This window comes from Syngnathus floridae, chromosome 11 (genome assembly GCF_059516105.1).
Source record: "Syngnathus floridae isolate MCC-2025c chromosome 11, RoL_Sflo_1.0, whole genome shotgun sequence".
In the NCBI taxonomy this organism is placed as follows: domain Eukaryota; kingdom Metazoa; phylum Chordata; class Actinopteri; order Syngnathiformes; family Syngnathidae; genus Syngnathus; species Syngnathus floridae.
The window spans coordinates 2,639,700-2,664,288 of NC_142423.1; the positions used below are offsets into that span (position 1 = coordinate 2,639,700).

The window sequence follows — 24,589 nt, forward strand, 5'->3', positions numbered from 1 at the left end:
TTGGTTGAATCGCTGCACATTTATTAGATGTAAATTCAAGAGAAGCATCTCAGCAGGTACGAGTGTCAGGAATCGACTACAAGGAAGAAAATCAAACATTTTCCATTTGGTGACGCTGGTTTTGTTGCACAAGGCGTGGGTGGCGGGATGGCTGACCAGCTTTTAATCTCCAGAGGGCCGCGCGCTCTCAAAGACTCCGGCCTCCCGCATGGCGTTGAACTCCTTGACGGCGTCGTACTGCTTGTAGAACTCAGCATAGGCTTGCTTGCGTGGCTCCGTCACCGTGTACTGCACGCACGTGCAAACATAGCAGCTTTCATCATTTTGGCTTTCTTGACACTGCATTGGTTGGGTTTCCATCCAAAATGTGAAGAACTTCTGGAGCAAATTTCATCAAGCTGCGCAAAACGAACGTGCGCCATCTGCCTGTTTCCATTTGTGATTTCTTCATCTTACCATTAATTAGCAATGGAGCATGACCCGGTGGGAAACAGTTTGCGACGACGATACGAACGGGCCCCAACAGCGAGCTACCGGCCAAATTGTTGGACGCAGTATCTGGTCCCAGCACCATGTATTTGCAAAACCTGTTGCGATAGCCAAAATGCACATCTGCCTTTTTTTGATACACTTCAAAATCCACCCACTCTCAGCGTAAAAACATTTTGGGTGAATTCTTGGTCAAAAAGCGGTAATGCTCAAAACGCTGCCAAATAAGGATATCGGGTGGGAAAATTGTTATGATAACAACCTGGCCGAGCAATAACTTGAAACTAGAGCCGCAACTAAAGATTTTAAGAATCCATTCATGTTTATTTGATCTATTTAATTACTAATTATTATTATTGACCTATCTATTTCATTGAATCAGATCTATTCTCTTCCTCTCTTATTATTGTTTTTGTCGTGTCAGATGTTTGCATTGTCGACCTTATGTATGTAACTGCTGGCAACATAATTTCCCCCCGGGTTCAATAAAGCATCTGTCTGTCGAGTCGATTAATGATCGTTTCATTATTTCAAATGGAAAATGCAGAAAATCCACAAACATAAATCACGTATGATTCCGGTCCTGTTTTTTTTCACGCGTTGGACAATAGGCTAAACTGCCAATCATTGTTTTGTCAACAACTTCAAGGCATATACAAGAGGATTAGAATGACCAAGACGAAAGAGCTGTTAGCCACTCGCTTGTGACTCAACCGGGCTGGCCGACAGGTTGCCACTGAGAAGACAAACGCCAGCAACTATGTCACCTTGAAGGCAGCAGCTGCCAGGATGGACAACCCGAAGGCAATGGGCAGATGAAAGCGCAGGCGCTTTCCCAACAGACCTCGCATCACCGGCTTGGCCAGTGACATGGCTATCACCTGGAGGGAGGAAAACAAGAACCAAAAAATAAAACACCATCGCTGAGCCCCAACAAGAACTCAAAGATGACAGCGTGAGGATTTAAAACGGCCAATAACTTCAATCCAAATCTAAAGCTGTTGCGTGTTGGACGAGCCACAAACTTCAACCTGTTACAGAGCGTATGGGAATGAGAAATAACTCCAAGCTGTTTGCGAGCGTGTGCGACTACAGAGCACTAACGGGAAAACCAATAGTGATTATATTTGGCCGACAAATGACATAACCTGTCCAGTAAAAGTACAACACAAACATTCACAGGCAATAATGTTTAGCTCTGCAAATGTTCATACCCCCGAATACGAAAAATATTATTATTACGGACTTTAAGTGGAAAAATCAAGAATGCACTACGCACAGTGATACACCTGCTCGGATTTCTTTCGATAAACAATCGAGCGCCACTGTTACAAACGCGATTTGATGACAACACGACAAAGTGACCAATCACACCTCTGGCTCATGTGAGGTCATCGCGGACACTTCCGCTAACACTCTCCGCGAATTACTGGCGACATCAAGACTATTATTGGAGCAAGGACTTCATTTTGACACTGGGCCTGGACTTTCTTCCGTCCTTTGTCAAGATGACCTTTTGTTGACCTTTTAAAGGTATGGCGGACAGCGACATGATCTCGCCGGCTAACAAACGAACGCGACCCGCAACTGAGCTAACAAGCATGCTTGCAAGATGGTGAAAAGCGGCGCAAATCCAGCAAATAGTTTGACCCGAGTGACTTTGCCGACGTGGGAAAGTGCGAAACGTTTTCGAGTGGCCACTCGAAAGGTTTGGCACGGCAAATCGCGCACAGTTGGACTCACCTTGTTGGACCTTGACAGAGGAAACGCAACTGATGAGACGAGCGCGTCGGTGACTGGGAGCGAATGAGCTGAGTTGGAGCTTCCTCTTCTTCCTCTGAGCGAAGGCCTATAATGTGCCACACTGCTCCTAGAGTAACGGCGCCTTCCTGCAGTTGTCACGTTAACGTCCGTCCGTCTTTTCCGATGTTTAATTTTCACACAAAAAAATATCACTGCTAAACTTATCAGGACGGCCAATAATATAGACTCAACTTTATTAATCTTTGGGATTGCTCTCTCAGGAAATTCTGGTACCAGTCGCTCACACAGAAATAGTACAAAAGAGAACAGTACTGCACATGATTAAAAAACAAAGAGAGTAATAAATAAAGGGCAGAGCAATAAAAACGTGTTGAGTAAGAAATTAATAATGATAATAATAATAATAATTGTCAAGTAATAAATAAAGTGTTGAAGTTTTATACACTGCTCAAAAAAATTAAAGGAACACTTTGAAAATACATCAGATTTCAATGGTGACAACAAAATATTGGATATCTATACTGATATGGACAGTTTAATGTCTCAGAAACAAAAAGATGCCACATTTTTTGATGGAAATACCGTATTTGCCGGTGTATTGGTCGACCTTTTTCGATCCAAAATCGACCGAAAAAAATCAACCTCGACTTATACACCGAGTCATAAAATTTAACTTCGTATTCATCGCTTCAAATGTGATGGTAACCAAGGCCGTTTCTCATGCATCTCATTGTGCGTGGGTGTGCGTCAGTCAGGCTCATCAAACAGCGAGAAACTGAATCATTATAAAGCGTTTGTCGCATTAACACGCATCCTCAGCAACAATTTCAAATATTCTCACCTCAATAACGGACATCGAAAGCCAGGCAGCGACGATGACTGCTAGGGGGAAGTACTGGGTATTGAGCGAATGTGCGAGTCATCGCGCGTCAAGCAACGACAATAACTACCGGTACGTAAACATTCAATCGCCATGTCTAAATGAATGTCGTTGGCACTTAGAATATATTCGCTAAACTTGGCCAGACTTCCAGGGGAAGAGGCCGAATTTTCACTTGTTCTGGCCGACCGGAGGAACCAGCCGAGGCGGACACTTTACGCCGGTTGAGTTGTTGGCACTTAGAAAATATTCGCCAAACTTGGCCGGACTTCCAGGGGAAGAGGCCGAATTTTCGCTTGTGGTGGCCGACACGGGGAACCAGCCGAGGCGGACACTTTACGGCGGTTGAGTCGTTCGCACTTTGAAAATATTTGCCAAACTTGGCCAGACTTCCAGGGGAAGAGGCCGAATTTTCACTTGTGGTGGCCAACATGGGGAACCAGCCGAGGCAGACACTTTACGGCGGTTGAGTCGTTGGCACTTAGAAAATATTCGCCAAACTTGGCCGGACTTCCAGGGGAAGAGGCCGAATTTTCACTTGTTCTGGCCGACACGGGGAAGCAGCCGAGGCGGACTCTTTATGGCGCAAGAGCCGTTGGCACTTAGAAAATTTGAACCGGGCGGCGTGCGCAAGTGCGCAGCCCGCTGGAAGTCGAATGAGGCTCCGCGATCTTCTCCGCGGTGCTTATAAAGTACTGATCCGCTCGGCGGGAGCTATTTTCGGCCACCCGGCGCGTGCGCACGGCCTCCTGGCTGTGCCGGGCGGCGTGCGCGAGCTCGCCGGCTGCTGGAAGTCGAATGAGGCTCCGCGATCTCCTCCGTGGTGCTTATAAACACCCGATCCGCTCGGCGGGAGCTATTCCCGGCCACTTGGCGCGTGCGCACGGCCTCCCGGTGGTGCCAGGCGGCGTGCGTGAGTGCGCGGCCCGCTGGAAGTCGAATGAGGCTCTGCGATCTCCTCTGCGGTGCTTATAAAGAGCCAATCCGCTCGGTGGGAGCTATTTCCGGCCACTTGGCGCGTGCGCACGGCCTCCCGGTGGTGCCGGGCGGCGTGCGCGAGTGCGCTGGCCGCTGGAAGTCGAATGAGGCTCCGCGATCTCCTCCGCGGTGCTTATAAAGTGCCGATCCGCTCGGCTTGGAGCTATTTCCGGCCTCCCAGTGGTGCCGGGTGGCGTGCGCGAGCTCGCCGGCCGCTGGAAGTCGAATGAGGCTCCGCGATCTCCTCCGCGGTGCTTATAAACAGCCGATCCGCTCGGCTGGAGCTATTTCCGGCCACTGCGCATGCGCACGGCCTCCCGGAATTTGAACACATTTCGTCAATAAATTTCGCATATTTCTGATTGAATTTTGAAGTATAATATAATGCAACAATTGAGCTCGACTTATACAAAGGATATATCATAAAATCGTAAATTTCCGTCGAATTTTAGGGGGTCGACTTATACACTGAGTCGACTTATACACCGGCAAATACGGTAAAAGTTTTCAGCCTACAGAGGGCTCAGTATATAGACACCAAAATTCAAAGGGAAAAAATGATGTGGCAGGCTCGTCCTGTCAGAATAATTAGTTTTGCAGAAGCGCTGGTCGGCCTGAACCGGAGGTCTCATATCTTCGCTCAAGGCCAACATAGATGGTTCAAGATGGCGGCGCGTGCACACGCAGCGGCCACTCTCTGTCCCGTTCGGTGTTTTGTGAGTGTTTACTGAGTGTTTGTCCGGCAGTTTTGTGTGTGTTCGTCTCGTGTGATACGTCGTGCTACTAGTGCGGCGGGCATGTTCTGCTCAACATCGGCGGAAGTGGGTTTTATGGCGTTCTGGACTTTGGTGCGAAGAGATTAAGGGCGCTCGGACTGCTTCGTCATGGAGCAACGCCGAACTGTCCTGCTCTTCCTCCCCCGGTTGGACTGCGTCGTGAGCTCGGACCCCTCCGTCCTGGAGCATTGTTGGGATGCGTCGGCAGCGGGTCTGCGAGGCTGCGGAAGAGGGGCCAGCGCGGAGACGTCGGGCCAGGCTTGCGGCCAACCCAGCTCGCCCAGCCGTGCCTTCCATTCTCCTGGCGTACGTTCGTTCGCGGGACGACAAGATGGGTTGCGTTCGCCTGATAGGATCCATGAACTGGACAGTGCGTGCCTGCTGTGTGCTCGTGTTCACAGTGGCCTGGTTGACTGTCATCTTTCCGGACTCTGCTGTGCATAGGGAGCGGCTAGCGTGCTATCACTCTTATTGTTCATCTTCTTGTTTTATTTTTTCTATGTTGTTTACTTGTATGTGCGTTGTGAACTCTGTCTTGTCACCCTGGGATAGTGAGAAACGTAATTTCGATCTCTTTGTGTGTCTTGACATGCGGAGGAATTGACAATAAAGGAGACTTTGACTTTGATATCTGTCTAGCCTTAAGAAGTTCTTATACTCCCTTCCTTTTCTTATCTGTGAGAGGCCCTCACTAGTTATGAACAGAACACCTTTGTTCTTTATTTTAGTTCAAGAGAAGTTTATATTCATGAATTGTTGTTGATCGGGACAGTTTTTAAGTTATCTCATATTTACTCAATGTTTGTTTAAGTAGACTTCATGCAAGTTATCTCACATCTACTTAACATTTGTTGGAGAGTATCTGATTATTTACTCATTATTATTATTGTGTGAAACGTAGCAAGAAAGTCTAGAGCATTGTTTTACAGGGACACGGCATCCAGGTTTAGAGATCGCAGCCGAGAACGAGGCTGCGAACCACCTAAGAACAGACTCTGCATTCCTGGTGTCACGAATCAGCCAAGGCCATTGTTAGAGTTGTGCTCACTCTTAACTTATTTAGCAAGAACCACACGGGAGACAAGCAAGTCCTTTTAGACACCTGCAGGTGGAGAGTTCACCCGTTGAAGGGATCAAGTCTAAACTCTCCCTCCTGCAAGGGCATATTTATTAAGAGAAACAGAGTAGGGGTAGGAGTAGGCTGAATAGCCCTTGTCCTCTAGTCAAAACATATCAGGGGGTGTTTTACAACCTTGTGTAGGATGGGACAAGCTAGTTTATTTATTACCGGTTGCATTCCAACATAATCATACGATAAGGATAATCTGAAAAACCCTGACAGCCATGTGCCCTCGCATCACACAACATTGTCAGCTAGTTAATCAGCGTTGCTACAGCCACAATCTCCCCTCCTTTTTGTGTAGCATCGCCTCTTGTAACCAGGGCAACCCAAAATAAAAAGAGGAGATAGCAGAAGAGGAGTCCAGAATTAGTGGAGGACTGTAACTGGGCCTTCTACGTAATTCTCCTCGCGAGCAAAAGGAATACTGGTTGTCTTTTCCTCTTCTTTCAGTGTATAAAATAATGTCTTATGGTACTTGGACCTGACACGTCCATTTTGCCTAAATTCAATTTCTGCAACTCAAAATTATTTTCAATATCTTGTGTGGCCCTCACGTGCTTGTATGCATGCTTGACAACGTTGCGGCATGCTCCTAATGAGATGACGGATGGTGTCTTGTGGGATGTCCTCCCAGATCTGTCTAAGGGCATCAGTGAGCTCCTGTAAAGTCTGAGGAGCAACCTGGCGGCGTCTGATGGACTGAAACATTATGTCCCAGAGCTGTTCTATCGGGTTTAGATCAGGTGATTGTGAGGGGCATCCAATTGTGTCAATTCCTTCATCCTCCAGATACTGTCTGCATACTCCTGCCACATGAGGGTGGCATTGTCGTGGATCAGGAGGAACCCAGGACCTACTGCACCAGCGTAGGGTCTGACTATGGGTGCAAGTATTTCATCCCGATACCTAATGGCAGTCAGACTACAGTTCTCTAGCCTGTAGAGGTCTGTTCGTCCCTCCATGGAAATGCCTCTACAGACCATCACTGACCCACTACCGAACCGGTCATGCTGAATGATGTTGCAGGCAGCATAGCGCTCTCCTTGGCTTCTCCAGACCCTTTCACGTCTATCACAGGTGCCCAGGGTAAACCCGCTCTCATCTGTGAAAAGCACAGGGTGCCAGTGGCGGACTTGCCAATTCTGGTGTTCTATGGCAAATGCCAATGGAGCTCCACAGTGCTGAGCAGTGAGCACAGGGTACACTACAGGACGTCGTGCCCCGAGGCCACCCTCGTGAAGTCTGTTTCTGACTGTTTGGACAGAGACATTCACACCAGTAGCCTGCTGGAGGTCATTCTGTAGGGCTCGGGCAGTGCTCAACCTGTTTCTCCTTGCACAAAGCAGCAGATATCGGTCCTGCTGATGGGATGAGGACCGTCTACGGCCCTGTCCAGCTCTCCTAGAGTAACTGCATGCCTCCTGGAATCTCCTTCATGCTCTGGAGATTGTACTGGGAGACACATCAAATCTTCATGCAACAGCACGCATGGATGTGCCATCCTGGAGGATCTGCGCAACTTCAGGAGGGTTAATAAATCGCCTCATGCTCCCAGTCGTGATAATGACTCTAGCTAAAGCCAACACTTACAGAAAACCAGTTAAAAAAGATCAACAGGGAGGAACTTGAAATGGCCTCCACCTGCAAAATCAGTCCTGTTTTGGGGACCATCTCGTTGTTGGCCCTCTCGTGCACCTATTGTTAATTCCATCAACACCAATGCAGCTGAAACTGATTAACAACCCCCTCTGCCGCGTACCTGACCAAAACCTTATCAGAAAAGTGTAATTGAATTAATGCCATACCCTGATAAAAAAAAAACGGTTCCTTTTTGAGGAGTGTACTTGGTATGCAAAGGCTTCATTGCAATTGTATTCTGCCAACAAAGAGCTCCAACCAGTCAGAAATGACAGAAAGCCGCTAAACCTGTTCCTAAAACCGTTTAGGACGGCCAAAAACCTGAACCTGCTACGAAAAAGACTAATTGTTAGTAAGTGTATGACAACAACCATTAGCACCAACTTATTTGTGGTGCACTGACCAACAACTTCAAGTGTGCTCGATCATAACCTCTTACTGAGTGTAATGAAGATTGTTGGATTTTGAGACAATTTAGGGAGCGCGCTATCTGCGCCTCATGGCAAAAGCCATTGCCAATCACCTGTTAACCAATTTACTCACTGCGTGCTCGTTTGATTTCTTCAGATTTAGGAAAATGCTAAGACACTGAAGCAGAAATTAGACTTACACAGGTTGGTTGAGTTCAATCACAATTCTTGTTCAGAAAGCTCTGCTTTCAGGAAAGTACAATACAGCGCTGGGCCTTTCAAGAGTGGAAAGTCTCCATTCAGAAAAGGCAACGTTCAAGGTTCTTTGGTCAGCTTATATTCAGTTGCACATTGTGGGCCGAGTTTGATGGGTGATGAGTCTTTGGGGTGGGGCAAGTTCGAAGGAGAGTCTGATTCTATGGGAGTGGGTGCTGGTTCGGTGAGAGCTGGTTCTGTGGGGTTGGGTGCTGATTATGGGCGATTAGATGTGTGGGGGCTGTTGTTTTTCTTTCCGTTTTTCAGCCTTGACGATCATCTTTGGCTTGGTTGTCTCCCTCTGGTACCTGCTGGTTTTATCTCCAAGTGACCTTCCTGTAAACATTCTCCTCCATTCTTGCACATACACTGTCGCACCTCATCCATTCTTCATTCTTTCAATTTTGTCATTTTGTCCGGAATTATGTGAGTTTTTGGCTGTGACATCATCAATTTATTAATGTTCCCTGACTATGCAAAGTTTGTACTCACCACTTACCATGTTTTTGTTTGTTCTTTTGATACTCCATGTACTTGCTTACATCATCATATTCTTAGTTTAATCATGCTTTCAACCATATCTTTTCTTTGTTAGGCAAAATATTTTCGTCTGTTCAGAACATTCAGTAGTAATCGAAAACTGGCGTCTAGCATTAGTCAAAACATAAGATACAATCAAGTACTGAACATTTTTAGACGACTTTAGCAGTGTCCGTGATTTAGAAAATCATCAGGCATGCATTAAACAGTTCCTTAAGGGTCATTAAGCTATTCAGGCAATATATCAAAAAACATTTATTTCAAAATGCTCAGAAATATATATCAGATCATAAAGTTATAAAAACCTTTCTCATTACCACTTATCAAAAATGTCTAGTTATGTCTTCTTTATTGATTTGGTGTGTAGGTATAATTATATGCTTAAAATGTTTCTTTTATTGATTTAACATGTGAATATACTTGTTTGCTTATGTACTTTATTCAATGAGGTTTGAGCATATCTGGTTTTGTAGCTCGGCAGGACTTTTTGGATTTCGACCCCATTCCTTCAAGATCAATCAACTCCACCTTTTTAATGACGGTATTAGAGCCACCAATAACTCGAACCTGCTCTTGCATACTCTTGTAAATTAAAGAGGGAGCAAAAGCAATGTGTTACTCTTATTAATTTATACAAACCTATATACTTTATCATGTCAATCAATTTATAAACATTCTTATTAATTTATACAAACATAGTTGCTTAATCAGAACACTGAAACAGCACACAGAGCTCAGTTAACTTTCCATGACACATAGTGACAAAACATTCAGTAGATACCAGGACATTCAGGTGAAAACAGAACAGATGTATACCTTACAAGGACATGTTTTTCCTTCCCTCCCCTTCTCTTCCTAGTTCCTGCTCGTGTACAATATAAAACCTTTTGATCTGGAGTATGACGTTGTTTTTTCATCTGTTGAAGTGCCTTGTGCACTGACTGCCATTAAACAACCCAAGATCTTGCATATAAGAAACAACTGCTACTCCACATCTTTGTTTTCCTTGCTCAACAACGGACATCTTGAACAAAACGCAACAAAATGCAAACATTCTTGAGATAATAGGTGAGTGTTGCAAGTACTTAAGGTTGGGTACAGAGCCTCTGGTGAGAAGACACTATGTCACAGAGTCGTTTGCACCGGGACCAGATAAGAGGCCACCGACATCGAGTACTCGGTATGGAGCGCACAACAACTGGGGAACCGTCAGAAGTCAATAAATACAACGTATTAGGTCAAAGCTACATTTGAACGGTGATTTTTCAAGCAAAAACATGTTGGGGAAAAAGTTGCAATTTCGAGTCCTCTGGTGAAGGCGCTCGAAAGTAGGACCGATGTCATGGTGAGACAGTGTTGTTGTTCCAAGTGCAAAGTCACATATGGCCGCTCTTGCAGACCAGGTAGTGTTTGAGGTACTTCCTGAAGCACTTGTCACGCACGCCGTATATGATGGGGCTGATGGCACGGGGCAACAACTGAACCACAATGTAGCAGGCAAACAGCGAGTCCGAGTAGTTCCTGGGGAACCAGCGGAGCAGAGCCATCTTGACCAGAGCCTCAGCGTACATGGTCATGCACAGCAGAACCTGAACGCCATGCAGGACGATGGTCCGCCGAGCCTTCTTGGCATCCTTGTTTGCCGTTTGGGCCGTGAAGAGGATCTTGAAATACAGCAAGAAGATGACTGACCACACAAGGACCAGGTAGACGATGTAGGTGATGTCCCGCTTCTGAGCCAGCAACGGATTGGGGAAGGCCGTCTCTCGGAGGCAGAAGATTCTGGAGGAGAAGAACTCCAGAGGCTCGGAGGCCAGAGTGACAAAGAGATCAGGGAAGGCGGAGATGACGCTGATTGCCCAGATCAAGGCGATGAGAGCTAGAGTCCTCCTGACCGTGCAGATTCGGGTGTGGTGAAGCGGGAGGCACACGGCCACGTAGCACTCGGCCGCCATGCACGCCAGGTTGAGGGGCGTGTTCTCCCCGGTGATAACAGCCATCAGGATTAAGGGGGTGCACGATAGGACGCTGATCCTATAAAGGGTGTAGCTGATCACAAAGAGGATGACGCTCACGCTCATCTGGATCATGTCGTTCACAACCAGGTGGAAGAAGAGGATGTAGCGAGGGTTGCAGTAGAAGATCTGCACACAAAGTTGACCAGACCCCAACCGTGATTACTAATACGTCTTTTGGCAAGAGTAAACCAGCACAAACACTTTGGTGACTTCAATTTTTGCCTCAAATCTGCCGCCACTGTGAAAAAGTAATTTGCGACATACCTTGATGGTGCCCTTTCGTCTTTCTGCGTTTAGTGTGTAGGACAACTCAGCGCGACTTCACATCTAACATGAGACAATCGAAAACGGCCATGGTTTACTGACAAAAGACCGGTGAAGGAACTAGCCAAAGCAAATGGCACAGTCTTGGGAATTGCCCCCTCTCGCGGTCTGGCCCACCATGGCAAACGGAACCATCACCACGGTGGGAGGGCATGACTGCCTTCAGAGTCAGGCTCTCGCACACAAAAGCTGCGAGCGAGCAGCTTAGCTTCTCACTTTGCGAAACCGTCGCACTCTGACAGACGGAGACAGCATGGATCCATTCTGTTGTTGTGTGCTGGTCTACCTGGTGTTTGCAGAAGGTGTACACGAGGCTGGCGTTGATGTAGTTGATGGACAGTCCGATGGCGAGCACCAGTACATTCTTGAGCACCGCTTTGCTGAGGGAGTCTCGATATTCAATGAGCTGGGTCCCGTTGGCCGCTGCTGCCATGTCACGACTCATGTGCTGAGCAATCACAACAATCTCTTTTTGAACTAGTCCCTTAGCAACAAACGCATGTGCATGGCTCCCTCTGGAAAAATGACAAGATGACACAAGTTTGAAAGAAATGGTTTTGAAGTGAAGACCCACAACATACTGTCTCGATATACTGCCTTCGCAGTTTCTCAAAAATGTTTTTGATTGTAACCGCACAACTCCAAATGATTAATTCATTCTCTTCAATCAGAGCAGTCTCCCCAGTCCTTAAAAAGCCCTTCAAGAAAAACAGCAACAACCTGGATGTAACGACAGGCCCAGTTCAAATCTTCACTTTGGGGAAGAAATCATGCAAAGGCTTGTTTTCCAACAGGTTCACAGTTGTATGATGTTTTTGATCATGGCGCAGCACTGAGATGGCAAAAAGTCTCAAATGACATCTATCTGAATAGTGACCGCCGGCCGTCTTGGTATTGCTATGTCTCAGCGCTGCACTTGACACGGTTGATCATAAGATGCTGCTCGACTGACGAGAGTGCTGGGTGGGACTTGGAGGCATTCGCTTCAAATCAGTCACATTAATAGAACAGGAGAGAATGGCTCAAGAACTAGAGGAAGGGAAGCTGAGAGATAAATTCCAATTCAAGTGCAAGCGACACTGTCGTGAGTGGACCGCCACGTTTTCCCTTCCCTACTCACGCAAGATGTAGCGCAGGGGTGTCCAAACTTTTTGCAAAGCGGGCCAGATTTAGTTAGATGACAATGCATAGGGGCCGACCATTCACACCGACATTCCTCGAACCATTACCATTGTAAATGAAATTGTAAATATGTAACTATATTCTTTGCTGTCTGCAGATAAGTTGATATTGCAAATGAGAATCTGTTGTCAATTGAACTACCATAAAAGTTAAATATTACAAGAATAATAAATTAAATAAATATGAATAATTTTATGAAAGTTGTATGTTCTTTTTATTAGATGTATTAAGTTTATTTTATTATTGTTATTGTTGTATTAATGAGAAGAGTGATATTAATGTTTGTGACTGCAGTAAACAGGCCAGGTTGCATCATGTCAGATTTTTAATCCAAATTAAATCATTCTCCATTTTATCTTTTTTATTTCAACTTTATACGCAACAAATTACTTCATAATCACAAAATAAGTCTGTTTGCGATCACTGTGAGTGGGCGGTGCGGACGCGTAGTAGTGTGTGGAGTTAGTACGAAGTAGACAGCTCTCACCCAGTCGTCCGTGTTTTTTTTTTTTTTTGGCCTTTCCCTGTGCAGCGTCACTTGCAGCGTCTCTGATTTTAGCGTCATTTGAAAGAGGAAGTGTCTGTGTCACTGATTATCTTGCAAACGGACACCTGTGTGTGTGTGAATTGGGAAGGGACGGGAGACACGCTCGCAACGGATCATGAGCGCTGGCTCATGTGCACGTTCCCGTTAGGACGAATTTCATTTCTGTGGCTCGCTCTGGGGCGCACAGGTCCCCGCGACAGTGCCAGCGGGCCACTTATTATTGATTTTATGACACAATGCTTCGGGCCAGTCTAAATTTAGACGCGGGCCTTCATTTATAATGTGTTTCTTGCTTGTTTGGGCAAGATCGGACGGAACAGGAAGGAAAAGTCCTGTGTGGTCTTCAAAGGACAGACACGATTTCCAAGCTAGAGGACGACAATTTGGGGTCTCACGTGCGCATTCAAGCAAACACGTACGAGGAGGGCTTGACGCGCTTCGAGTCACTCGACAAATGTGCACTTGTCGCATCAGGAGCAGCGGAATGCCTTCCTTTCCATGTCGTTCTCTTGTCTCATGCGGCGAGTGCTGGTGTACGCAGCTATGTTTGGATTGCAGAATCCGTTTGAGGTTGGAGTCGAGCCGGCAGGGATTGAAGAACTTTTCCAATTCTCAGTATGGCGCGTACATCCATATATGGCGTATTTACATCCAAAACAGTCTTTGGTCCGTCCGTCCATCCATCCATCCATCCATCCATCCATCCATCCATCCATCCATCCATCCATCCATCCATCCACCCATCCATTTTCTAAAGTGCTTGCCCTCACGGGGGTCGCGGGCGTGCTGGAGCCTATCCCAGCAGTCATCGGGCAGTAGGCGGGGGACACCGTGAACCGGTTGCCAGCCAATCGCAGGGCACACAGAGACGAACTCCGCACTCACACTCACATCTCGTTCATGCAGTGGAAAATAAATTAATTCAACACTCACCTGCGTCAGCGGGGCGCACCTTTGACCCCACACCCGCCCTCCTGCCATCTTTTATACCGTGAAACGGATAGGTTCTGCACACACACGCACAGATGCACGCACGCGCGCACGCTCACACGCGCGGTGAACCATTCCAAGACCAGTCAAGCGCACTTGAGCAGTGATTCGTTGGCATACCACCAGAGAGCGCAAAGGTGCCACTAGAAACGCTTGTAACGCTTGACAAGGTCAGGTTGGTTTGATGTCGAACTTGACGCCCAAAATTAGTTTCGGACTCGTGATTTTCCATCGAGACGGGCGCTGCTCTTCTTCAACTTGAAGGAGGGGACAACTAGATGAGCTAGATGATGCTTGCTACAATAACAGCTGATGTATTGGGAACAGCCCAGCACCCGTGGAACCACTCCGACCTTCAAAAGGTCTACTTTCAAAAAGTTGTTGGTTTTGGCAGCCAGAGGTATTTCAAAGCAAATAACGAGTAAAGCGAGGTGACCCTTTAACTGTTTCACCTTCCCTGTCAGCCATAGACGTCTATTAGACGTCTGGTCTCATATAGACCTAATTTAGACGTCTAAAATTGGTTACGGTATGGACCTAAAAAAGACGTCTAAATTAAAAATATTAAATATGATCATATTTCAAAGATTTAAAGTCTGAACCAGCTGTAAGTTGTATAAATAATGTACAGAAGTTGTTTGGATTTGTGTTTAACAAGCATATTGATCCGTACATGTGAATTGGTTATTTCTGTAACCTGATATAGATGTCTATTTTAGGTTATTTATTAGACGTCTAAATTACGTCTATATATATAGACCTAAAATAGACGTCTATATTAGGTTATTTTAGGTTATTTTATAGACGTCTAAATTACGTCTATATGTAGACCTAAAATAGACGTCTAAATTGGGTTATTTTAGGTTAATTTATAGACGTCTAAATTACGTCTAAATATAGAGCTAAAAAAGACGTCTATATTACGTCTATCTGTAGACCTAATTTAGACATCTATATATGTCTACTACACATAGACCTAATTTAGACGTATATTTTAGGACTACAGACTAACCTAAATTAGACGTCTATTTTAGGTCTACACATAGACCTAAAATAGACGACAAAATAAACTGCATCAAATATGAAATATTAAACCCAAAACCAATCTGAAATTTGAATTGAATTGAATTGGATTGAATTCATTAGTTTTAAACAGGCAAGCCACACAACCAATCAAACATTTTCTTTTTCCCTGTCCTTCTTTTTCAGACTCCAAGCCTGGAGATAAGAGGAGCATCTGTATTAAAAACTGACCGGACTCCACAAGGTGCAGATTGATTTTTGATTTATTATTGATTGTAGAAGTAATCACAACTGCCTTGCGTTATCTTTGGAAATTGATCTGTTGTTGGTGGTTTGAATATACTTATGTATGCTTATCTACTGTCGCACATATGCAAAAAGTGTATGTTGTAATAGCAATCTTCAATATGGAACTTGCATTTATGACATGTCATTGCCTTGACTTTCACACTCCGGAAACCATGGCGGATGTCAAAGTGCAAAATAAAACCAAGGTTTACCCTCTACATTTTCATCATTTGGATAGCAACTTGTAGAACAAGCAATTTTATCAGTACTAGTTTAAAATAACGTGATTGGATATGTACAACAGCCAAACTAATGTGCACCACATTCAAAGGCACAGACAGAATGTTAGGGTTGATAGATTAGTTTGATCCTATGCTTATGTTGGAATGTAACCTGTAATAAATAACCTAGCTAGATTAGTTTGATCCTATGCTTATGTTGGAATGTAACCTGTAATAAATAACCTAGCTTGTCCTGTTTTCAGAGGTCAGGGGCTTCAACCCCATCCTGTCCACTCTCACCTCCACTCTCACCCCCACCCTGTTTCTCTCAATAAAAAGACGCCTGAGTCAGACCTCATTCGATCATTGCTGTATGCACAGCGACGAATGACTCTCCACTTGCAGGTGTTTAAAAGGGCATACTGTCTTCCGTGTGGTTCTTGCAAAAATAAGTTAGAGTGAGCACCACTCTAACACAGAATGCCACCATTTTTTTTTTTCAAACACGGCAAAGTTTATCACTGGAGAAAGGTTCATTTGAATCTTGCAGCTATCATTTGCTTCATTCTTCAACAGCTAGGAAGTGAGTTTGAAACGCCCATGACAGGGAAAAGTAAGAGTTTTTTTTGTAGGCATTAGTCATTTAAAAAGAGATCTTAGCTGCAGTAATTTAAGTCAGTATTTTATTTCTATTTCTCTTTATTCTCAGAGTTTCTGAAGGTCATCGTGGAGCCCCTTCTGGCAATCCCTGGGCTGAGGAGCCTCAACTCTCGTTCAGAATGTGATGCGGAGAGTGGACGGTGCTCATGACTGATCTGGAAACCTTTGACATGATGTCCAAGGAAATACCGTATTTTCCGGACTATAAGTCACTCCGGAGTATAAGTCGCACCAGCCATAAAATGCCCCAAAAAGTGAAAAAAAAAAACATATATAAGTCGCTCCGGAGTATAAGTCGGATTTTGGGGGGCAATTTATTCGACAAAATCCCACACCAAAAACAGTCATGAACGAGCAACAACAGGCTAAACGATAGCAACAACAGGCTAAACGATAGGTATGCTAACGTGACAAACACAAACAAAGAGCTGCGAACGGGCCTGACGGAACATATAGAGTGATTAAGGACAACTAATACATGAATAACATGTTTATAAAACCATCGGTGTCACTCCAATTCATTAAATAGCAACAACTGGCTAAACGATAGGTATGCTAACGTGACAGAACGGGCCTGACGTAACATATAGAGTGATTAAGGACAACTATTACATGAATAACATGTTTATAAAACCATCGGTGTCACTCCAATTCATTAAATAGCAACAACTGGCTAAACGATAGGTATGCTAACGTGACAGAACGGGCCTGACGTAACATATAGAGTGATTAAGGACAACTATTACATGAATAACATGTTTATAAAACCATCGGTGTCACTCCAATTCATTAAATAGCAACAACAGGCTAAACGATAGGTATGCTAACGTGACAAACACAAACAAAGAGCTGAGAACGGGCCTGACGTAACATATAGAGTGATTAAGGACAACTATTACATGAATAACATGTTTATAAAACCATCGGTGTCACTCCAATTCATTAAATCCATCAATCGTTCTTTGTCAACAATGGGTGCGCGCGGCTGAGGGCGCTTGCACTTCAAAATATTCCACAGGCTCATATAACGATAGATAAACTATATTTCAAATAACAATAATATAAGCCAATAATATTATCAACCCATCCGTGCACTTTAAATCCATTAAATCCATCGATCAAATTCCTCGTCCTTTGTCAACATCGCCGCGCGTGCGCCCTGACGTCAGCCTCGTCTTTATTCCACAGATCTAGTATATAACTATATTGTAGCGTTAACAAAGTACAAGGATAGACGTGGGTTTGGTAAACGGCTCTTTATTAAACAAAACAAACTTCCAAGCGTGTGGCGGCGTGGACTTCCAGAGAGACACGAGAGCTCCATGGCATAGGACCGGGCGTGCGTAATGGCCATGTCCGAGCCCCATGCACCGTTAGCGGGCAGCCACTCGGCCGAGCGCCGGTCCCCGACTCAGTAGAGTAGGACCGGGCGTGCGTAAAAGCCATAATAGTTTTTCAAACCTTCTATGTCACTCCAAATCCTTAATTCATTCAAACTCTTTGTCCTCCATGTCACTTAGAAATGATCACCGCTAATGATGCCGGTAGTCCTTACGTGGGTACGTTTGTCCTTTATGTAAACAACCGCCGTGCCGCGCCGCGCCGCGCCACTGACGTCACTTGAAATAGTAATCCATTGGTACATCACGGTTCTCCAAACTTTTTTGTGCTGCTCGATTACTGTTTTCAGCTGCATATTTTACAACTTAAAGTTTGTAACCTGCAAAATATGAGTTTCTTTTTGGTGCCATTTTTCTTAAGCCCACCCAGTTGATGAGTCACGGCCAACGGTGAAATTTAGAGTGCCCTCATCCAGTTTCGTCTGAAAATATAATTTTTTTCAGCTGTAGTTTTTTGTTTTGTTTATTTGGTTGTTTTATCAAAGTCAAAGTCTGCTTTATTGTCGATTTTTTTTCATATACCAAGACACACAAAGAGATTAAAATTACGTTCCCACTATCCCTCGGTGAGATAGTACACATATGCATACAAGCAACACAAAAAAAACCAAGAAGGCACAAACAATGAATAAATAAGAGTGTTGAATAAATGATAAATAAACAAATAATAATAAATAATAATAATAAATATAAGAGGAGCAAAAATGGAGCAAGTGTACATACAGCAGACAGTGGACTTGGATATGGAGCTTTAAAGTGTTAATAGCTTTATTTGATGTTTTCTCTATTTTTTATGTTTTGAATATGTTCAAGATAAAGATATAAAAGCATGTGAAGTGATCAACTATACTAAAAATAACATGGGAAGTGGTCAACTATACTTGTAAGTAAGTGATGTTTTAATGATCAAGTAAAAATTTGTGAAAAAAAACATATATGTCGCTCCTGAGTAGAAGTCGCCCCCCCACCCAAACTATGACAAAAAACGCGACTTATAGTCCGGAAATTACGGTAAATGACAAATAGGATGCAAGACTGAATGACAGAATGATAAAGCTTAGAATTGGTTGATTAAAATTTTGGATGGTCCCCCCTCACTCTTGATAGCTTACAAATGGAACCTGTAGTGTTCTGTTTGGTTTAATTGCTGTACTGTCCAAGTTACTGACTTTTCAGTTACTTTTTTGCTTGATTTACAAGAAAAAAAAGTCCTCCATTCAATTTGGTCCACTCTTCAAGATTCAAGAGTTTTTATTCGCCATGTTTGAGTGTGCCAAACAAGGAATTTGACTTCGGTACATCACAGCCTCTGTTCAACATTTAGGTGACTAACAACACTCAGGACATGTGAAAATGACAAATATTCTCAAACATCCCCTGATCTTAAACTCCCAGGAGGGCAAGGAAAAACTCAAAACTCCAGCTCGGGGAAATGAGAAACCTTGAAAAGAGACCACAGATGGGAGGGTCCCTCTTCCAGGATGACCAGGCTGCAATGGATGCAGAGAGGACACAAAGTACAAACTGTGTAGACAATTAAAAAAAGGTGTGGAGAGCAGGATGTTATAGCACAGCAATGATTCTGAGACTCTAAGAGTGGTGTGAGTTCATCAGAGCAACAGCCTGGGGGAAGAAGCTGTCTCTGTGTCTGCTGGTTTTGGCATACAGTAGTTCAAACAGACTGCAACCTGGGTGAGAAGGGTCTGTAGGGATGTTACTTGCACGTTTCCTGGTCCTGGACAGGTACAAGTCTTGGATAGATGGGAGGTTGATTCCAATTCCACTCTTCTGAGACACTGTCGATAATTCCGCGATGTTCGTTCGTAACGACATGGCTTGGTCAGCTATAGCACAGTCCGCAAAAGATGCAGCGGTGGAATGGATTGCAACTAAAGTGCAAGACACCACCATCGTCAACATCTACGAGCCAACCCCGAACAGGTTCACTCCAACATTTCTGCCAGATGTCCCAGCCCCCGCCATGTACGCTGGTGATTTCAACAGCCAGCACACAGATTGGAGCTACAGCAGCTCCAATCCTGATGGTGAATTCCTGGCAGAATGGGCCTCGGCCGCGGAGGCAACACTCCTATACGACCCAAAGGAGCCACGCACTTTCTACTCTGCACGCTGGAACAGCACCACCAACCCGGACCTGGCCTTTGCAAAATGCCGCGACAACGAACCGATACCAGAGAGACGTATGCTGGACAGATTACCCCATTCACATCATCGACCATCGCTTATAACCATCCCATCTCTGGCCCAGCCTGTGGAAGGGAAAGGCGTGAAGAGGTGGAACTTCCGGAAGGCAAACTGGGTGGGCTTCTCCCAGCAAATGAACAAGGCAGCTGCTGGTCTCCCACACCCACGCCCCACCAACTTGGACATCGCCTACGACTCATACTGCAAGATGCTGCTGGCTGCCGCCAAGAAGAACATCCCCAGTGGCATATGCAAAGCCTATGTTCCCTGCTGGGATGACGAATGTGAAGAGCTACTTTGCGCCCACACAGAATCACAAAGTGAAGACAAGGACATAGCCGCGAACAACAGACAGACTACAGACTAAATGAGAAACGCAGGCAAAGATGGACGGAGACAGTGGAATCAATTGACTTCACACACTCTAGCCGTCGGGGGTGGCAGACCATGAACAAGCTGATGGGCAGGTCGACAACCCCAGCACAATGTCCCATCTCTGCAAACTCCATTGCGTCACTACTGCTGAGCAATGGCCGCCTCCCCAACACAGACAAGGATTTCACCAGAAGAACATCGGCGAGGGTCCATGAGCTGCACAGGGCACCAGGCTGTGATTTCAACCTATCCTACAACTTCACAACACAAGAAATTGGGCTGGCCATCCAACGGCTGAAAACTGGTAGGGCACCAGGCATCGACGGCATCCACCCGGAATACATAAAACATCAAGGCAAAAAGGCAACCGACTGGCTGTGCTCCTTCCTCTCAATGTGTCCCCGGTGCGTGAAGCTACCAAAGATCTGGCGCCGTGCCAAGGTGATTGCGCTGCCAAAACCAATCAAGCCTAGTGATGACCCCAAAGGATACCGACCCATCTCACTGCTCTGTGTTCCATACAAGCTCCTGGAACGTCTCCTCCATGCACGTCTCAAACCAGTGATCAACCCCCAGTTGCCGAGAGAACAGGCTGGCTTCCGAAGCGATAGGTCCACGGCGAACCAGGTGACCCTTCTGTGCTAAGACATAGAAGACAGCTTCCAAGCAGGGGAGAAGGCTGGCGCTGTCTTCTTGGACCTCACAGCTGTATACGACACTGTCTGGATGCGTGGGCTGCATATGAAACTCCTGGAAACGATCCCAGACAAGCATATGGTGAACTTCATCATGGAGATGCTGAGAAACCGCAGCTTCCGGCTACACACCAGCAATGGACAATGCAGCAGGGTGAGGAAACTCAAGAACGGCATCCCACAAGGCTCAGTGCTGGCACCAGTGCTGTTAAACATCTATATCCATGACCTGCCTGCAACCCAGTCAAAGAAGTATGGCTATGCAGATGACCTGGCCATCCTACTTAGTAAGCCATCCTGGGAAGCAGCAGAACAGGGCCTCTCCGAGGACATGAATATCTTGTCTTCATACATGAGGAACTGGTGTCTCAAGCTCAGCATGGGCAAGACAACATCTTCAATGTTCCACCTCAACAACAAGGATGCACCTCGTGAGCTGAACGTCATGGTAGATAATACCCGGCTACAGCATCAACCCGTTTCCACGTACCTCAGTGTGAAGCTTGACAGAACACTAACATTCAAACAACACCTGAGACCTTACGGAGGCAACGAAAAAAAGGTTCTCTAGTCTTATGGCAGGGGGCACTAGTGATCTATACTAGCTTCATGCGCCCACCTGTAGAATAAGTGATCTCCAGTTGAAATTTACAGTGAACAACTGAGGAGCAGTCGTCCCTTTATTTCGCTTTACATTCCTTTTTTTCCTTTGTTTTTTTTCCTCGTTTTTACATTTCGTTTACAATGGGGGATTAAATATCCAAACGATTTTCAACTATGGATTTTCGATCGAAGCAGGAGGTCATCAGTAAAGGAAGACCAACTCCGGAGTTAAAAGGTTTGATTCGAACAACGGGACTTCGGAGCATGACTTTTCAAACGAAGTGGTACGCACGATCGAAAATTAAATAATGAATCAGCCACTCTAGAGCAGCGTTCCCCAACCTTTTTTGTGACACGGTTGGTTGTCGGACAAATTTTACCAGGGGGGAGGGGTGTGTGTGTCAGTGCCTCCCTACTCATGAACCTCATCGCAGGTCACTGTTATCAACATGGAAGGGACATCAAAGTGATCTGTGTTTGTCGAGACGTTACGTAGACATGTCGTTGCACTCGCTTGACTAACAAGCTCGGCGACCTTCATTTGTCCTCTGCGGATTCATCAAGTCATCTTGTCGACGGCCCTCTGAGAATTACCGCTCACCTTTGCCAGTCCTCCGAGGAAGCATGCCTGTTTCCTCGGAGGACTGGCAAATGTATTATCGCGACCGAAACGATGACAACGGCCGTGAGGAACTCCTGAATTTGAGTGTGCTGGAAATGTGAATTGGTACTGTTCTGTTTTGTGTCAAATGTACCTCAACGTAAGCTGACTGTTTTTTGTTTTTTTTTCATTTGTATTTTGTTGCCTTTGAACTCCGTGTGATGAGTTGCTTGTCTGGTGCCACCCCGAAACATAGCGGCTCTTCTAGCCAGCATTAAAAATTCCAAGTGCAACCATCAATTAACAGCTAATCAATGGCCTGATTTTTCAACAAGCGTTTGATTGATGAATATATTTGAAGCCTTGTTCAACTTCCTGGACTTGTTCTGGCCCAATAAGCACTCGAAAGGAGAGAGTGCACGCCGCGGGCTTTCAGTAACGCAAAACAGCATTTAGTGATTATTCGACTCACTCTCCTCTAATCAACATGGATGTGCCGCTAATCAAGTTTTTACCGTTTCATTACTACACTCCTACTAATTATCTGTTCTTGACTTTGTGTAGAATAAATTATTTATGCCACTCAAATCTAGTATTGTTGACTTGATGCGTCTTCTATTGATTTATTTCATAATGACACTTTTAGGAGGAACAAGAACTTTTCATGTGCTGACTTTGATATAGGGTACGCAATTATACTTTTTTGCATCAAAGACTTACTTGCATTAAGGTACCCCATTTTGCATTGCATCTTTTCTCACATTCCAGGTAGGCTGTAAAATGTATGAAAATTAAAATGTGTCAATAATAATAATGATTATTTTAACAAGGTAAATTGGGCCAATTCATTGTGCCTCAGTATGGACAGGAAGCACTTTCTTTGTCTTTGCGCAGCCATTTGTGTAGAGTGTAAATGGTCTTGTTAGGAAAAAGTCCAAAGTTCCACAAATACAATATTTTCCAATTCATTTAGACGACCAAAATGTTATCAATAATATCAGTCCGAGATAACACTTACTTGTAGTAGTTCAGCCGTTGGGGGCTTGGCACGCCCACTGGTGGAGGGTAAGCATAGTCCTTACCCCCTTTGCAGCTCTGCTCCGTCCAGAAAGAACCTGAAAATGTCTGCTGTGCAGTCTTTGTCTTCAGTGGCTCAGGGTGGACTACTTGGCCATCAAGGGGAAGAGGATTTCAATTGGGAGTGGGGGCGCTGTCGATGGCGGATCTGGATCTTTGCAGGAATCCTTTACGGGGGCACACTGGGATAGATAATACCACGTGTCTCCTTTGCCGGCCAGCCGGACGGCATGCGATGTGCGCTCCGCCACTGCAAAGGGTCCGGTCAATCGAGGCTCTGTCCACTTTCTCTTCAGGACTTTCAGCCAGTAGGGGTGATTTGGATCTCGGCTGTCCCATCTGGGTCCGCTGCAGTGTGCTCAGCAAACCTCGAATCATAAAACTGGACAATTGGTCTAAGATGTGTATGTGTGTGTGTGTGTGTGTGTGTGTGCGCACGCTTACCACCTCTGTGTTATGGCATGTCTGAGCATGCAGCATCAGATGGCTCCCCCAAAAATTATCTAATCAATTACTCTCATCAAAAAGCTAGGAAAGACTAGTCAGACTAATTCCTCTGGCTCTTTGTCTGATGTTTTACTTTGTCATTTTGTTAACTGTCGCTTTTTATGCATCATCAATTTAAAGGTCAAAAGTTCTTACAGCCCTTTTAACTCTCCTTTTAATGGACACAACTCCCCTCAGTGAGCCGTGACCATACCGTGGTGGAGGGGTTTGCGTGTCCCAATGATCCTAGGAGCCATGTTGTCTGGGGCTTCATGCCCCTGGTAGGGTCACCCATGGCAAAAGGGTCCTAGGTGAGGGGCCAGACAAAGCACGGCTCAAAAAGCCCCTTATGAAGAAAAATATATATGGACTCAGTTTTCCCTCTCCCGGACGCGGGTCACCGGGGCCCTCCTCTGGAGCCAGGCCTGGAGGTGGGGCTCGAAGGCGAGCGTCTGGTGGCCGGGCCTTCGCCCATGGGGCGCGGCCGGGCACAGCCCGAAAAGGAAACGTGGGTACCCCTTTCCATGGGCTCACCACCTGTGGGAGGGGCCAAAGGGTTCGGGTGCATTGTGAGCTGGGCGGCGGCCAAAGGCAGGGACCTTGGCGGTCCGATCCCCGGCTGCAGAAGCTGGGTCTTGGGACATGGAATGTCACCTCTCTGGCTGGAAAGGAGCCCGAACTGGTGTGTGAGGCAGAAAAGTTCAGACTAGATATAGTCGGACTTGCCTCCACACACAGTTTGGGTTCCGGTACTAGCCCTCTTGAGAGGGGCTGGACTCTCTTCCACTCTGGAGTTGCCCACGGTGAGAGGCGTCGACCAGGTGTGGGTATACGTATTACCCCCCAGCTGGGCGCCTGTACATTGGGGTTCACCCCGGTGAACGAGAGGGTAGCCGCCCTCCGCCTTCGGGTGGGGGGACGGGTCCTGACTATTGTTTGTGTCTATGCACCAAACAGCAGCTCAGAGTACCCACCCTTCTTGGGGTCCCCGGAGGAAGTGCTGGAGAGTGCTCCTTCTGGGGATTGTTCTACTGGGTGAAT

At 45.7% G+C, this 24,589-nt stretch overlaps 2 protein-coding genes, 1 long non-coding RNA gene and 1 pseudogene across 7 annotated transcripts in view; 1 reads left to right on the forward strand and 3 right to left on the reverse strand.

The window, feature by feature from the left end:
- cox6c (cytochrome c oxidase subunit 6C) lies at positions 1-2,388 on the reverse strand. Of its 2 annotated transcripts, XM_088390497.1 has the most exons (4): positions 2,233-2,388; positions 1,257-1,370; positions 157-288; positions 1-76 (listed from the first exon to the last, which is right to left on the reverse strand). In XM_088390497.1, exons 2-3 carry the CDS (start codon positions 1,359-1,361, stop codon positions 163-165), a joined length of 231 nt encoding a protein of 76 aa, XP_088246623.1. In that variant the 5' UTR covers positions 1,362-1,370; positions 2,233-2,388; the 3' UTR covers positions 1-76; positions 157-162. The 2 variants fall into 2 exon arrangements, with proteins under 2 accessions (XP_088246623.1, XP_088246622.1); XM_088390496.1 differs by having other exon boundaries at positions 1-288.
- LOC148390298 (uncharacterized) lies at positions 1,860-22,285 on the forward strand. Its single transcript, XR_015861408.1, has 3 exons — positions 1,860-2,022; positions 15,124-15,181; positions 16,156-22,285. It is a non-coding gene; the product is annotated as an uncharacterized LOC148390298 (long non-coding RNA).
- The window catches only part of LOC148390299 (odorant receptor 131-2-like), a 25,419-nt gene continuing 9,957 nt past the window's right edge, over positions 9,128-24,589 (reverse strand). The window contains exons 3-6 of one of the 4 annotated variants that reach the window (XM_088390493.1): positions 23,004-23,430; positions 22,706-22,758; positions 11,482-11,710; positions 9,128-10,997 (exon numbers count right to left, since the gene is read on the reverse strand). In XM_088390493.1, coding sequence (XP_088246619.1) covers positions 10,230-10,997; positions 11,482-11,640 — 927 coding nt within the window. In that variant the 5' untranslated portion in view covers positions 11,641-11,710; positions 22,706-22,758; positions 23,004-23,430 and the 3' untranslated portion in view covers positions 9,128-10,229. Of the gene's footprint in view, positions 10,998-11,481; positions 12,826-12,864; positions 13,636-22,705; positions 22,759-23,003; positions 24,154-24,589 lie in introns of those variants that run through there. The other 3 variants (XM_088390492.1, XM_088390494.1, XM_088390495.1) reach the window with 3 other exon arrangements.
- The window catches only part of LOC148390300 (uncharacterized), a 1,738-nt pseudogene continuing 1,094 nt past the window's right edge, over positions 23,946-24,589 (reverse strand).